General features: G+C 48.9%; 1 protein-coding gene across 3 annotated transcripts in view; it reads right to left on the bottom strand.

Moving 5' to 3' along the window:
- Positions 1-15,482, bottom strand: part of LOC129707518 (zinc finger protein 704-like) — a 64,841-nt gene that overhangs the window by 10,119 nt on the left and 39,240 nt on the right. For all 3 annotated transcript variants that reach the window (XR_008725195.1, XM_055652625.1, XM_055652624.1), the window contains exons 3-6: positions 7,469-7,578; positions 3,771-4,003; positions 970-1,070; positions 103-361 (exon numbers count right to left, since the gene is read on the bottom strand). Coding sequence is in view for 2 of the 3 variants with exons in the window: in XM_055652625.1 (XP_055508600.1) it covers positions 103-361; positions 970-1,070; positions 3,771-4,003; positions 7,469-7,578 (703 nt within the window). In the remaining variant the exon portion in view is untranslated. The remainder of the gene's footprint in view (positions 1-102; positions 362-969; positions 1,071-3,770; positions 4,004-7,468; positions 7,579-15,482) is intronic.

Genomic DNA, 15,482 nt, shown 5'->3' with positions numbered 1-15,482 from the left:
CCCGGGGAAAACCCATGGGCGAACGTGCAAACTCCGTACAGACAGCACCCGTGGTCAGGATCGAACCCGGGTCTCTGGCGCTGTGCCACCCTGGCGATTTACCTGGTAGGCGTGGTCAGTGCGGACGTGGTAGAGGTTAGTCGGGGCAGAACGACTCAGGGGGGTGACCATCTTCTCGCTCCTCACCGAGGCCGGGTTGGACGATCCACAATCCACACTGGGAAAAACGGGAGGCATGGTTGCCGTGGGCGACATTGGCGTCAGGCTGCTCAAACCATCCGTTAGTGAGTCTACATCCACGTCAATCTCTGAGTAATAGAAGTCTTCTTCACCATCGCAGTGGTCCGAGTCGCCATTGTGCCTGCAATCACACATGGACCATCACCAATCGTAACAAACAGTTGACGTACTGCTGCAATGTACTGAGAACACACAGGAGATAGGAGTAGACTTTTTTTACTCGTAGGTTTAGTCGTAGTAGGTCGGCATGTTAGTCGTAGGTAATCGATGGTAGTCAAAGTTAGTCGTAGATAGTCTTCATCATAGTCGAAGGAGGTCGCCTTCACTCTCCACTATTCGGTGTCCAATTTTCCCGAAGTTAGTCGTACCTGGTCTTCAACATAGTTGAAGGAGGTCTTCAACATGACACTTTTTCAAACTCCCCTAAACTCTTCTAAATTCACCAATTAGGTCGCCCAAGTGACACAACCCCTTAACTGTCACTATATGTCATGTTGTCACCTGCGGGCAGAGCACCAAGGCAAATTCCTTGTATGTGAATACTTGGCCAATAAACTTAGTCATTCATTCATTTGTTTAGTATCATTTGACTAGAGAGAACGCAAACAAAATCTTTCACTGTATCTTGGGTTGGCGTTACAAGACTAAACCAATATCAATAATAAATCAATAGTGTTAATAAGAGGCCCCGGTCACATGTCACTCTAAACGGCAGCGTTTCAAACTTACCCCAAGTGGAGTGTGCGTACGTGTTTCTGCATCCCTGATGACGTGCTTAGAACCTTCCCACAATTCTTCCACAAACATTTAAACATGACCTTCATGGAGTTCTGCAGGGATAGAACAAATGGAGCGTTGGTACAGAATCCCCGACCAGGACCACAGGGAGGTTCTACACTCCTGGAGCTAAATGTGCAGGAAGGAACTGCAGATGCTGGTTTAAATCAAAGGTAGACACAAAATGGGTCTCGACCCGAAACGTCACCCATTCCTTCTCTCCAGAGATGCTGTCTGGCCCGCTGAGTTACTCCAGCATTATGCGACTATCTTCAATCAGACTCAACCTGCTTTGGAAAGCCCTCACAAGAGTCATAGATGCCAACTTCAGGTGCTGTCTGCGCGGAGTTTGCATGTTCGCCCTGTGATCGCGTGGGTTTCCTCTGGCGTTCTGGTTTCCACAAAGACGTGCGTGGTTGAAGGTGAATTGGCCTCTGTATAAATCACACCTTGTGTTTCGGGAGTGGCTGGGAATTAATGTAGGACCAGTGTGAATGTGTGACTGTTGGTCGGCCAGGCCTCGCTGGGCTGAAGGGCCTGTTTCCATGCTGTACCTTTCAATCAATCCAATCTACTGAATGCAACATGGATTGATTTTATACCAAGACCCTCGATACGCTGTTCCACTTTCTCTCCTTTGGTGAAACCAATCTCTCTCTTTTTTATAATTTTTTTTTCATTTTTATTAGAAGCAATTGTACAAGATAAAACATTTGGCATCTAAAATTGTACAGCTTCATTTTTCACCTTATAACTTGAAAATGAGAATGCTTCTTATACATTGGAGGTAGACAAAAATGCTGGAGAAACTCAGCGGGTGAGGCAGCATCTATGGAGAGAAGGAATAGGCGACGTTTCTGGTCGAGACCCTTCTTCAGACCGAAGGGGGGTGGGCGGAAAGAAGAAAGGAAGAGGCGGAGACAGTGGGCTGTGGGGGAGCTGGGAAGGGGAGGGGAAGGAGGGAGAAAGCAAGGACTACCTGAAATTGGAGAAGTCAATGTTCATACCACTGGGGTGTAAACTACCCAAGCAAAATATGAGGTGCTGCTCCTCCAATTTGCGGTGGGACTCACTCTGGCCATGGAGGAGGCCCAGGAGAGAAAGGCTGGATTCGGAATGGGAGGGGGAGTTGAAGTGCTGAGCCACCGGGAGATCAGCTTGGTTTGTCTACCTTCGATTTTCCAGCATCTGCAGTTCCTTCTTGAACAATATCACCATATTAGGCGGCCAAAACAGCCACCCTGAAGCTGACAGAATGTCCGGAACCTACGCCTCTTTTTGCTAAATTGTTCTGACATTTGCATGTTCCATCTAGATGGATAAAGTGATTATTTGCTTTCTCAAGGAAGGGCTCATTGAACAATCCTTATCTCTTGATCCCAGCTTCCTAAATCACTTCATACATGTACACATGAGGCTTTGTTCTAACAGCGCCTTGTTGCAACAAGTTTCTGAATGTGTGTCACCCTTGTTGACAAGTGAAACTGCAAATACTAAAGCTATATAAATGATCAAATAACAATATTGAAAAAAAACTTATCAAGCAAAGATTTGTGGTAAAGCAACAATGTGCGATATTTTAATGTGAATTTTAACAACTATTAAAGCACTTCATGGTGTCCGCAGGAAAAACGTTCCCGATGTTGGGGGGAGTCCAGAACCAGTGGGCCGCAGTTTAAGAATAAGGAGTAAGCCATTTAGAACAGAGATGAGGAAAAACTTTTTCACACAGAGAGTGGTGAGTCTGTGGAATTCTCTGCTTCAGAGGGCGGTGGAGGCCGGTTCTCTGGATACTTTCAAGAGAGAGTTAGATAGAGCTTTTAACGATAGTGGAGTTAAGGGATGTGGGGAGAAGGCAGGCACGGGGTACTGATTGGGGATGATCAGCCATGATCACATTGAATGGCTGTGCTGGCTCGAAGGGCCGAATTGCCTCTACTCCTGCACCTATTGTCTATTGTTTGTAGGTTGTTAAAATTGTAAATTGTCCCTCGTGTGTGTAGGATAGTGTGAGTGTGTGGAGCTCGTTGGTCGGCACGGACTCGGTGGGCCGAAGGGCCTGTTTCTGTGCTGCATCTCTAAACTAAACTGGTTATTCACTTGAAGATTTTCCCTGAACTCCACCTGCAGCAAGTACAACTGATGCCTTTTCTTGCTGTGCACAAGAACACCAATAAACCAACGCAACTTTCAAAAGGTGATATCTTAAATGCTGAAGCCGATTCAATTTAACATAGAAACATAGAAAATAGGTGCAGGAGTAGGCCATTCGGCCCTTCGAGCCTGCACTGCCATTCAATATGATCATGGCTGATCATCCAACTCAGTATCCCGTACCTGCCTTCTCTCCATACCCTCTGATCCCCTTAGCCACAAGGGCCACATCTAACTCCCTCTTAAATATAGCCAATGAACTGTGGCCTCAACTACCCTCTGTGGCAGAGAGTTCCACAGATTCACCACTCTCTGTGTGGAAAAATGTTTTTCTCATCTCGGTTTTAAAGAATTTCCCCCTTATCCTTAAGCTGTGACCCCTTGTTGTGGACTTCCCCAACATCGGGAACAATCTTCCTGCATCTAGCCTGTCCAACCCCTTAAGAATTTTGTAAGTTTCTTGTGCAAGTTGTTAGTGGTGGGTTAGGTGAAAACGAGTTGCAGACAACAAAACTAATGAATCAGCCAAAAAGTGGCGGTGCGATCCAAATTTAAATAATTGAGTCGGTCTGAATCGGCGATAGGAAGTAAAACCAAACCTTTCTTTTCCGCGGAGTAGGTTCCTCGAACAGGAAGTGAGTTGCCTCTGGTTCGTCGATGCCATCGTCCGATTGCCCGGAGAGCGGGCAGGGCTTGGAGCCGTCAGCGGGCAAGGGTGGCGACGGGGTGGACGGGTTGGAGTGGTCACTCGGGACGTCCCAACTCCAGTTTCCGCTGGTGGTGCTGCTGTCAAAGCTGACCGACAGAGACGGACCCTCCTTCAGTACCTTGTCTGGAGAGGACACAAATACCTCAGCGCGGGGCATAGGGAGGAACTGCAGGTGCTGCTTTACACCCTGTGTATACTCAGATATACACAAAGTGCTGGAGTAACTCAACGGGACTGGCCGCCTCCCTGGAGAGAAGGAATGGGTGACGTTTCGGGTCGAGAGAGTGCAGAGACGGTTCACCAGACTGATTCCTGGGATGTCAGGACTGTCTTATGAAGAAAGACTGGATAGACTTGGTTTATACTCTCTAGAATTTAGGAGATTGAGAGGGGATCTTATAGAAACTTACAAAATTCTTAAGGGGTTGGACAGGCTAGATGCAGGAAGATTGTTCCCAATGTTAGGGAAGTCCAGGACAAGGGGTCACAGCTTAAGGATAAGGGGGAAATCCTTTAAAACCGAGATGAGAAGAACTTTTTTCACACAGAGAGTGGTGAATCTCTGGAACTCTCTGCCACAGAGGGTAGTTGAGGTCAGTTCATTGGCTATATTTAAGAGGGAGTTAGATGTGGCCCTTGTGGCTAAGGGGATCAGGGGGTATGGAGAGAAGGCAGGTACGGGATACTGAGTTGGATGATCAGCCATGATCATATTGAATGGCGGTGCAGGCTCGAAGGGCCGAATGGCCTACTCCTGCACCTAATTTCTATGTTTCTATGAGACCTCTCTTCAGATTCAGTACACGTTGCCCATTCTCTTCTCTCCAAAGATGCAGCGTTGGTTCACCAGGTTAATTCCCGGGATGGCGGGACTGTCATATGTCGATAGAATGGAGCGGCTGGGCTTGTATACACCGGAATTTAGAAGGATGAGAGGGGGTCTTATTGAAACATATAAGATTGTTAAGGGTTTGGACACGCTAGAGGCAGGAAACATGTTCCCGATGTTGGGGGAGTCCAGAACCAGGGGCCACACACAGTTTAAGAATAAGGGGTCGGCCATTTAGAACGGAGACGAGGAAACACTTTTTCACCCAGAGAGTTGTGAGTCTGTGGAATTCTCTGCTTCAGAAGGCAGTGGATGCCAATTGTCTGGATGCTTTCAAGAGAGTTAGATAGGGCTCTTAAAGATATGGGGAGAAGGCAGGAACGTGGTGCTGATTGGGGATGATCAGCCATGATCACATTGAATGGCGGTGCTGGCTCGAAGGGCCGAATGGCCTACTCCCGCACCTATTGTCTATTGTTACTCCAGCACTTTGTGTCCACTCACTGCAGTGGGACAAGTAGACAACACTGCAGATATAAATAAACAATGTTTGATACAACATTAATATCTCAGAGAATAAATGCAAAGTAATGAAATAGCTACTTGGTCAGGAGTGGCGCTGCCTCACAGCGCCAGAGACCCGGGTTCGATCCTGACTACGGGCGCTGTCTGTACGGAGTTTGTACGTTCATCCGTGACATGCGTGGGTTTTCTCCGGGTGCTCCGGTTTCCTCCCACACACCAAAGACTTGCAGGTTTGTAGGTTAATTGGCTTCTGTAAATGGTCCCTGGTGTGTAGAATATAGCTGGTGTACGGGTGATCATTGGTCGGTGATGGCTCGGCAGGCTGAAGGGCCCGTTCCCACACTGCCTCGCTAAACTAAAGGTATTGATGGAAAGACACAGCATGCAAACAGGCCCTTCGGCCCACCGAGTCCATGCTGACCATTAATCACCCATAGTTTTACATTATCCCACTTTCGTATCCACTCCCTACGCACTCGAGGCGATGTACAGCGGGCAAATTAACGTACAAATCGGCACATCTTTGGGAAGTGGAAGGAAACCGGGGCACCTGGAGAAAAACCACGTGGTCCCAGGGAGAACGACCAGGTTCAGGAATAGCTACTTCCCCACAGCCGTCAGGCTATTAAACTTGGCTCGGACAAAACTCTGAACATTAATAGCCCATTATCTGTTATTTGCACTTTAACAGTTTATATATTCATGTGTGTATATATTTATATTACGGTATTTGGACACACTGATCTGTTCTGTAGTCAATGCCTACTATGTTCTGGTGTGCTGAAGCAAAGCAAGAATTTCATTGTCCTATCAGGGATACATGACAATAAACTCTCTTGAACTTGAAGTCCACACAAACAGCAGCCGAGGTCAGGATCTACCTGCTGCCCGTGAAGGTATATAGACAGGAAAGGTTGAGGGGGGATATGGGACAAATATGGGACTAGCTCGGATGGGGCATCTTGCCCTGTGTTGGATTGAAGGGCCTGTTTCCATACTGTACGACCACTGGTTCTAATCCTTGCACATGCAACTCACAAGATGCAAAGTACCACGGGCTTTTTACTGCAGCCGAGATGGGCCATAAACTCTGATTCCAGAGTTCTTTCCAAATTTGTTATTTAGCAGGCTACTCAGAGCTGTGCTGAGCAAAAATAAATCCTCCTCATAAACATTCCCACCCCAGTGGGAATTTGCTAAACAGCCTTTACCCGAGTCTGGAATGTCACACGATGGGCCAGGCAACATAGCAGAGTTTATTGTGTTTGTAGACACAATGCCTCTTAAAAGGACAATCCAAGAAGCTTATGTTTGTTTGTTATAACCAATTGACAATGGACAATAGACAATAGACGCAGGAGGAGGCCATTCGGCCCTTCGAGCCAGCACCGCCATTCAATGTGATCGTGGCTGATCATCCACAATCAGTACCCCGTTCCTGCCTTCTCCCCCATATCCCCTTGTTGGAATAATTACTGGCAGTCGAGGTGATCGCTGAACCAAACCAACGGTTTCCAAGCGAGCAAAGCAGTAATTTAACGATAGAAAATCTTCCATGTTATACTCAAATATCGGGACGGGGCAGCGGTAGAGTTGCTGCCTCACAGCGCCGGAGACCCGGCTTTGATCCCGACTACGGGCGCCGTCTGCGCGGAGTTTGTACGTTCCTCCCGTGACGTCGCTGGGCCCAGCCGGTCGAGGGCAACCAACAAGGCCCCTGCAGCAGCCTGGGACTCGCCTTTTTTTTTCACACAGAGAGTGGTGAATCTGTGGAACTCTCTGCCACAGAAGGTAGTTGAGGCCACAGTTCATTGGCTATATTTAAGAGGGAGTTAGATGTGGCCCTTGTGGCTAAAGGGATCAGGGGGTATGGAGAGAAGGCAGGTACGGGATACTGAGTTGGATGATCAGCCATGATCATATTGAATGGCGGTGCAGGCTCGAAGGGCCGAATGGCCTACTCCTGCACCTATTTTCTATGTTTCTATAATGCTGGAGTAACTCAGCGGGGCAGGCAGCATTTTTGGAGTTACTCAACTCAGTAACTCAGCGGGTGAGGCAGCATCTCTGGAGAGAAGGAATGGGCGACATTTCGGGTCGAGACCAGAAGGGTGCCCATTCCTTCTCTCCAGAGATGCTGCCTCACCCGCTGAGTTATTCCAGCATTTTGTGTGTCTATACGGTTCTATGTTCTGCTCAATAAGCATAAAAACCTCCTGGGGTTACACACCTACCTAATAACTGCATCCCTGTGTTCGGGCTCAGGACCAGGGGACTGGTGGACAGGCTGGTCAGAACCGCAGCTGCCATGACTTCATCCATGTCTGCTTCTTCAGAGGGTTTCCTGCAAGAACACAAATCAGACCACTAATTAAAACCTCTCTCGATCGGTCGACTGCCCAACTTGGAAAATATCTCTTGGCCAATTTTAGATTCATCTGCAAATCTAACCAGGGGCGCAGTGGTCGAGTTGTTGTCTCCTAGCTCCAGACGATAAGACAATAGACAATAGGTGCAGGAGGAGGCCATTCGGCCCTTCAAGCCGGCACCGCCATTCAATGTGATCATGGCTGGTCATCCCCAATCAGTACCCCGTTCCTGCCTTCTCCCCATATCCCCTGGCTCTGCTATCTTTAAGTTCCCTATGCCTACTCCTGCACCTGTTGTCTATTGTCTATTGTGGGACTAGTGTAGATGGGGCACGTTGGCCCTATCTAGCTCTCTCTTGAAAGAATCCACAGCCCTCTGAGGCAGGGAATTCCACAGACTCACAGCTCTCCGTGAGAAAAAGTGTTTCCTCATCTCCGTTCTCCGTTCCTGCCTTCTCCCCATATCTCCTGACTCCGCTATTTTTAAGAGCCCTACGCCTACTCCTGCACCTGTTGTCTATTGTCTATTGTGGGACTAGTATAGATGGGGCATGTTGGTCGGCGTGGGCAAGTTTGGGCCGAAGGGCCTGTTTCCACGATGCATAGCTCTACAACAAAGATACATCATGCAAACAGCACCTCCATCCCACCGAGACCATGCATCACCCCTTCACACTAGTCTCATGCTATCCCCTGTACAGTTGTGATACACATTGGTGACTTTGGGCCTCCACACTGCGTAACCACAACAATCACTAAGACAAACAGGTGCAGCAGCATCTATGGAGCGAAGGAAATAGGCAACGTTTCGGGCCGAAACGGCCCGAAACGTTGCCTATTTCCTTCGCTCCATAGATGCTGCTGCACCCGCTGAGTTTCTCCAGCTTTTTTGTGTAACCTTCGATTCTCCAGCATCTGCAGTTCCCTCTTAAACACTAAGACAAACAGCTTGGCTGAACTGAAGGTGGAGCGAGCATTACGACACTTGGCCAAGATTCGCAGGCGTTCAATGTTTAAAGAGACGGGCACATGGAAGAGAAAACAAAATCACACGTTTCCTGCATGAGCTACACTTTAGTTTTCAGTCAACACTTGATTGATTCCACATTCACTGACTCCCACAAATGTGATTAATGGGGCTGTCCTACTGTATGAGGTAATTCAAGAGTTCTCCCGAGTTTCCCCTGATTCGCAACTCGGAGTTTTACGTTAATAGCCGCTCGTAGGTACTCGGGGCTCTCGTGGACATTTTTCAACACGTTTTTCAAAAATCTTCCCGAGCTTACCGCGTTTCCCGAGTACCTGCCGTTAGCGTTACGAGCCGCTAAGGGACGTCCCCGAGCTCCGACGTACCCTACGACGTACCACGCTACGTACTTAACACGAGTTTGATTTTTTGAGTAACTCAGCTGGGCCAGGCAGCATCTCTGGAGAAAAGGGATAGGTGTTCATTTCGAGTCGAGACCCTTCATCAGACAATGTGTGATAGCTCTGACCATCATTAATTTATTTTACCGAGGTTTGTAATACATTGTTATGGAGTTATACTGCAGGAAAAACAGGCCCTTCGGCCCAACACGTCCATGGCGACCAAGGTGCCCCATCTAAGCTAGTCCCATTGCCTGCAATTGAATCATATTCCTCCGCCTTTAGTTTAGAGATACAGCGCGGATCCAGGCCCTTTCGACCCACTGGGTCCGCGCCGACCAGCGATCCCCGCACACTAACACTATCCTACACACACTAGGGACAATTTTTACATTTACCAAGCCAATGAACCTACAAACCTGCACGTCTTCGGAGTGTGGGAGGAAACTGAAGATCTCGGAGAAAACCCACGCCGGTCACGGGGAGAACGTGCAAACTCCGTACAGGCAGCACCCGTGGTCGGGATCGAACCCGGGTCTCTGTAAGGCATCAACTCTACCGCTGCGCCACTGTGCTGCCATATAAGGGGCAACGGTTCATTGAGTGGCCATGTACCTTTCTCATCCAGGTACCTGTCCGAGGGTTTGTTTTTAAATGCTGTTAAGGTTTCTGTCTCCTCCTCCGGCAGCTTATTCCCTCCCTGTGTGAACCAGTCACCCTTTTTACCAGGTTCCTGTTATAACCATATAACAATTACAGCACGGAAACAGGCCATCTCCACCCTTCTAGTCCGTGCCGAACACATAATCTCCCCTAGTCCCATATACCTGCGCTCAGACCATAACCCTCCATTCCCTTCCCATCCATATAACTATCCAATTTATTTTTAAATGATAAAAACGAACCTGCCTCCACCACCTTCACTGGAAGCTCATTCCACACAGCCACCACTCTCCGAGTAAAGAAGAGTTCCCCCTCATGTTACCCCTAAACTTCTGTCCCTTAATTCTCAAGTCATGTCCCCTTGTTTAAATCTTCCCTACTCTCAGTGGGAAAAGCTTATCCACGTTAACTCTGTCTATCCCTCTCATCATTTTAAAGACCTCTATCACGTCCCCCCTTAACCTTCTGCGCTCCAACGAATAAAGCCCTAACTTGTTCAACCTTTCTCTGTAACCATATCTTTTCCCTCCTTTAAACCCCCGTTGGGAACCAGCATTGGTCCATTGTCCTAAATGCCTCGTCCACGATGTGATGAGTATATTTAGACAGTGGAGGAGTTGCTCTTAAATTAGACCAGTCACCGCCTTGAAATATCCCAAAGCGGATTAGAGTGTGCGTGCGTTCGGCGTTAAAGGCGACCACCAACTTGCGCCCAACATGGTTCACAAAGAACGGTCCTGACCCAAAACGTCACCCATCCATGTTCTCCAGAGATGCTGCCTGACCCGCCGAGACACTCCAGCACTTTTGTGTCCGATATTTGGTATAAACCGGCATCTGCAGTTCCTTTGATGGAAGTTCCCGGCCCGTTGTCGGCTCGGACCTCCCCACCATCGAGAGGATCGATCGCAGTCGCTGCCTCAAAAAAGGCTGGCAGCATCATCGAGGACCCACACACCATCCTGGCCACGCACTCATCTCTCCGCTGCCTTCAGGTAGAAGGAACAGGAGCCTGAAGACTGCAACATCCAGGTTCAGGAATAGCTACTTCCCCACAGCCATCAGGCTATTAAACACAACTTCAAACAAACTCTGAACTATAACAACCTGTTGCACTTTATCTGTTATTTAAGTGTGTATATATATATATTCAATGGTGGACAAAAGTGCTGGAGAAACTCAGCGGGTGCAGCAGCATCTATGGAGCGAAGGAAATAGGTAACGTTTCGGGCCGAAACCCTTCGGGTTTCGACCCGAAACGTTGCCTATTTCCTTTGGGTTTCGGCCCGAAACGTTGCCTATTTCCTTCGCTCCATAGATGCTGCTGCACCCGCTGAGTTTCTCCAGCATTTTTGTCTACCTTCATAGAAACATAGAAATTAGGCGCAGGAGTAGGCCATTCGGCCCTTCGAGCCTGCACCGCCATTCAATATGATCATGACTGATCATCCAACTCAGTATCCCGTACCTGCTTCTCTCCATACCCCCTGATCCCCTTAGCCACAAGGGCCACATCTAACTCCCTCTTAAATATAGCCAATGAACTGGCCTCGACTACCTTCTGTGACAGAGAGTTCCAGAGATTCACCACTCTCTGTGTGAAAAAAGTTCTCCTCACCTCATCTCCTTCGATTTTCCAGCATCTGCAGTTCCTTCTTAAACACTATATCTCTGGCCTCTTGACTCTTTTTATGACATTTTACCACAAATAGATTGCTTGATCATTATTGCTATCCGAGTAAAAATGATCGAATGGTTGAATGATATTTTATTGTCACGTGTCCTTTCGTGAAGTGAAATTCCATTTTGCCAATAACTCAGTTCAACACATAGATGTAATCATACCCAGGTACAGGGCACCAGGGTGGCGCAGCGGTAGAGTTGCCGCCTTAGAGCGCTTGCCTTGCAGCGCCAGAGACCCCGGTTCGATCCCAACTACGGGTGCTGCCTGTACGGAGTTTGCACGTTCTCCCTGCGTGGGTTTTTCTCCGAGATCTTCGGTTTCCTCCCACATTCCAAAGGACGTCCAGGTTTGCAGTTGTCCTCGGTCAGTTGTAAAATCGTCCCTAGTGTGTAGGGTAGCGCTAGTGGACGGGGGGGGGGGATCGCTGATCGGCGCGGACTCGGTGGGCCGAAGGTCCTGTTGCCTGTGCTGTGTCTCTAAAGGGCCTGTCCCACTGTGTACGAGCTAATTCAAGAGTTCTCCCGAGTTTCCCCTGATTCGAACTCGGAGAATTACGGTAATGGCCGCTCGTAGGTACTCGGGGCTCTCGTGGACAATTTTCAACATGTTGAAAAATCTTCAGCAGTCTTCCCGAGCTTACCGCGTTTCCCGAGTACCTGCCGTTAGCATAGCGCGCCGCTAAGAGACGTCCCCGAGCTCCGACGTACCCGCTACGTACATTCCACGTGCTTACCACGAGTTTGATTTTTTTTTTAAACTCGGGAGAGCTCTTGAATGAACTCGGACAGTGGGACAGGGCCTTAAAGTCCACAGGGAGTGTAGGGATTGTAGATTACTCCCCCAGGCAGTGTACAAGAGTTGACACTTTCTCCAGCACCATCACGGATCCTTTAAAGTTTCAAAGCTGTTAAAAATCTAGGCAACAAAGGCTGGTTCTCTCGAGTTGGAGCTGCTGGGATCGGTCTGGCCTGGCCTGGCCTGGCGATGTCAAGTGTCAAGAGAGTGTCACAGATAGAACAATGGCATTCCTACTTGCTGCAGCACAGCAGAATATGTAAAGATAATTTACTGTAAACAATACAATAAACGAGAGAGAAACTATTCAGTGCGTGTACAAACACACAAACTCACAAATACACACATATCTCTCCGTTGCCGGACCAGCAGGTCCAGGAACAGCTTCTTCCCGGCGGCTGTCACTCTACTCAACAACGTACTTAGGTGACTGCCAATCATCACCCCCCCCCCCCCCCCCCCCCCCGGACACTCCTCCCACAGGAAAAACACACTATGTCTGTATATATGCTAATGTAAATATTTATTCAAATCATATGCTATGTCGCTCTTCCAGGGAGATGCTAAATGCATTTCCTTGTCTCTGTACTGTACACTGACAATGACAATTAAAGTTGAATCTGAATCTGAATCTAGAGATCGGATGCTTTCAAGAGAGAGCTAGATGGGGCTCTTAAAAATAGTGGAGTCAGGGGATATGGGGAGAAGGCAGGAACGGGGTACTGATTGTGGAAGATCAGCCATGATCACATTGAATGGCGGTGCTGGCTCGAAGGGCTGAATGGCCTACTCCTGCACCTATAGTCTATTGTATATACACAGACACACAAAACAAACATTAATAGTTCGATAATGACAATAACACTGTATGTAGTTCAGAGCTTATTTGAGGTTGTTGTGTTTAATAGCCTGATGGCTGTGGGGAAGCAGCTATTCCTGAACCTGGATGTTACAGTTTTCAGGCTCCTGTACCGACTTCCCGATGGCAGCGGTGAGATGAGAGCGTGGCCAGGGTGGTTGGTGTGTGTGTGTGTCTCTGCTGATGCTGGCTGCCTATCTGCGGTAAAATCCCTTCGACGGTGGGGAGGTCGGAGGCGGTGGTGATGTCGGTGTCGTTGGCCACGTCCGATCCGCGCGCGCGCCCGGCGTCTCCAGCCGTGCCCGATCTAGGGGGCCGGATGCGACCGTCGGCACGCAGACGGTATCAAAATAGCACCGCGGTTCCTCATGCAGACTCCCCTGGGATCAGATCAAGGTCACTGTTTACCAAGCCTGGTCTAGAAAGGCTGCACCAGCCCCTATACACTGCTCTCCGCACGTCCCTGCAATCAACCCGGGCTCGTGCCTGACTGTCACACACACACACACACACACACACACACACACACACACACACACACACACACACACACACACACACACACACACACACACACACACACACACACACACACACACACACACACACACACAGTCACACATACACACACAGAGTCACACACACACACAGAGTCACACACACACACACACAGAGTCACACATACACACACAGAGTCACACACACACACAGAGTCACACACACACACACACAGAGTCACACACACACACACACACACACACACACACACACAGAGTCACACACACACACACACAGAGTCACACACACACACAGGATCTCTCGCACACACACACACACACACACACACACAGAGTCACACACACACACACACACACACACACACACACACAGTCACAGCTGTCTGTAAACACACTCGCTCCACAATTAACAACAGCTTGGTCAGATAACAAGTCACACTGAGCCAAAGGTGTTATTGGGCAAGAGATCAAACCATTAGATTTGACAGATAGACAAAAATTCTGGAGAAACTCAGCGGGTGCAGCAGCATCTATGGAGCGAAGGAAACCCTTTGGGTTTCGGCCCGAAACGTTGCCTATTTCCTGAACAAGGGGGTCACAGTTTAAGGATAAGGGGGAAATCTTTTAGGACTGAGATGAGGGAAACATTTTTCACACACAGAGAGTGGTGAATCTCTGGAATTCTCTGCCACAGAAGGTAGTTGAGGCCACACAGTTCATTGGCTATATTTAAGAGGGAGTTAGATGTGGCCCTTGTGGCTAAAGGGATCAGGGGGTATGGAGAGAAGGCAGGGATGGGATACTGAGTTGGATGATCAGCCATGATCATATCGAATGGCGAATGGTGCAGGCTCGAAGGGCCGAATGGCCTCTACTCCTGCACCTATTGTCTATGTTTCTATGAAATGGTTCCTATTCGGCCCGAAACGTTGCCTAGTTTCCTTCGCTCCATAGATGCCGCTGCACCCGCTGAGTTTCTCCAGCATTTTTGTCTACCTGTCATATCTAATGGTTGGATCTCTTGCCCAATAACACCTTTGATTTAAAAAGAGATTTGTTTGGGAGAGGGGCTTGGTCCACAGCAACCAGGAGGAATCGAGAGAAAATAAACCATTCGACAAGAAGTTAGCAAACAGTGGGCAGGAAATCCAGCCTGTGTGCGCCGTGCAACATAACCAGAGCAAACTGGTTCTGACTGTGAGCCGAGCCAAGCTGCCGAGAGAATTGGCAGGCTGCTGACCACAGCGTTTCTGAATGCCAAAAAATAAGTTTCTTGGTTGGGCCGGGAGATCGGCAAGCTGAGGAAACTTCCCAGCCACTACAGCTGGGAAAGAATCCTCTTCGTAGTGTGTGTGTGTGTGACCAAGATCCTCCAAAGTTTCAGCCTTTAAAAGTATATGATGTATGGCTGTATGGGCAAAGTTGCAATCTTGTTCTCTCTCTCTCTGTCTCTCTGTGTCTCTCTCTGTCTCTCTCTGTCTCTCTCTCTCTCTCTCTCTCTCTCTCTCTCTCTCTCTCTCTCTCTCCCTTCCTCCCCTCTCTCTCTCTCTCCGCCCCCCCCCTCCCTCTCTCTCTCCCTTCCCCCTCTCTCTCTCTCTCTCTCCCCTCTCTCTCCCCCCCCCCCCTCTCTCTCTCTCTCTCTCTCCTTCCCTCTCTCTCTCTCCTTCCCCCCCCCCCCTCTCTCTCTCTCTCTCTCCTCCTTCCCCCCCTCTCTCTCTCTCTCCTTCCCCCTCTCTCTCTCTTTCTCTCTCTCTCTCTCTCTCCCCCCTCTCTCTCTCTCTCCCCCCCCTCTCCCTCTCCCTCTCCCTCTCCCTCTCTCTCTGGGGCAGTCACTGAGAACTCCCACCTTAGCTCCACCCCAGGCAGTGTTGAATGGTGAAGTTTAACACAAACAAGGTCACAGTTTGGCAGTGGCAGGGTTTGGACAACAAGCCGGGCTGTGCGCCTCTGCCTCTATTGGCTGGGCCTGCAAAACAAAGTTGGGCTTTAAGT

This window comes from Leucoraja erinacea, chromosome 21, assembly GCF_028641065.1.
Source record: "Leucoraja erinacea ecotype New England chromosome 21, Leri_hhj_1, whole genome shotgun sequence".
NCBI classification, from domain to species: Eukaryota; Metazoa; Chordata; class Chondrichthyes; order Rajiformes; family Rajidae; genus Leucoraja; species Leucoraja erinaceus.
Note: the sequence above shows the minus strand (reverse complement) of the source record. Positions and strands in the feature narration are given on the sequence as shown.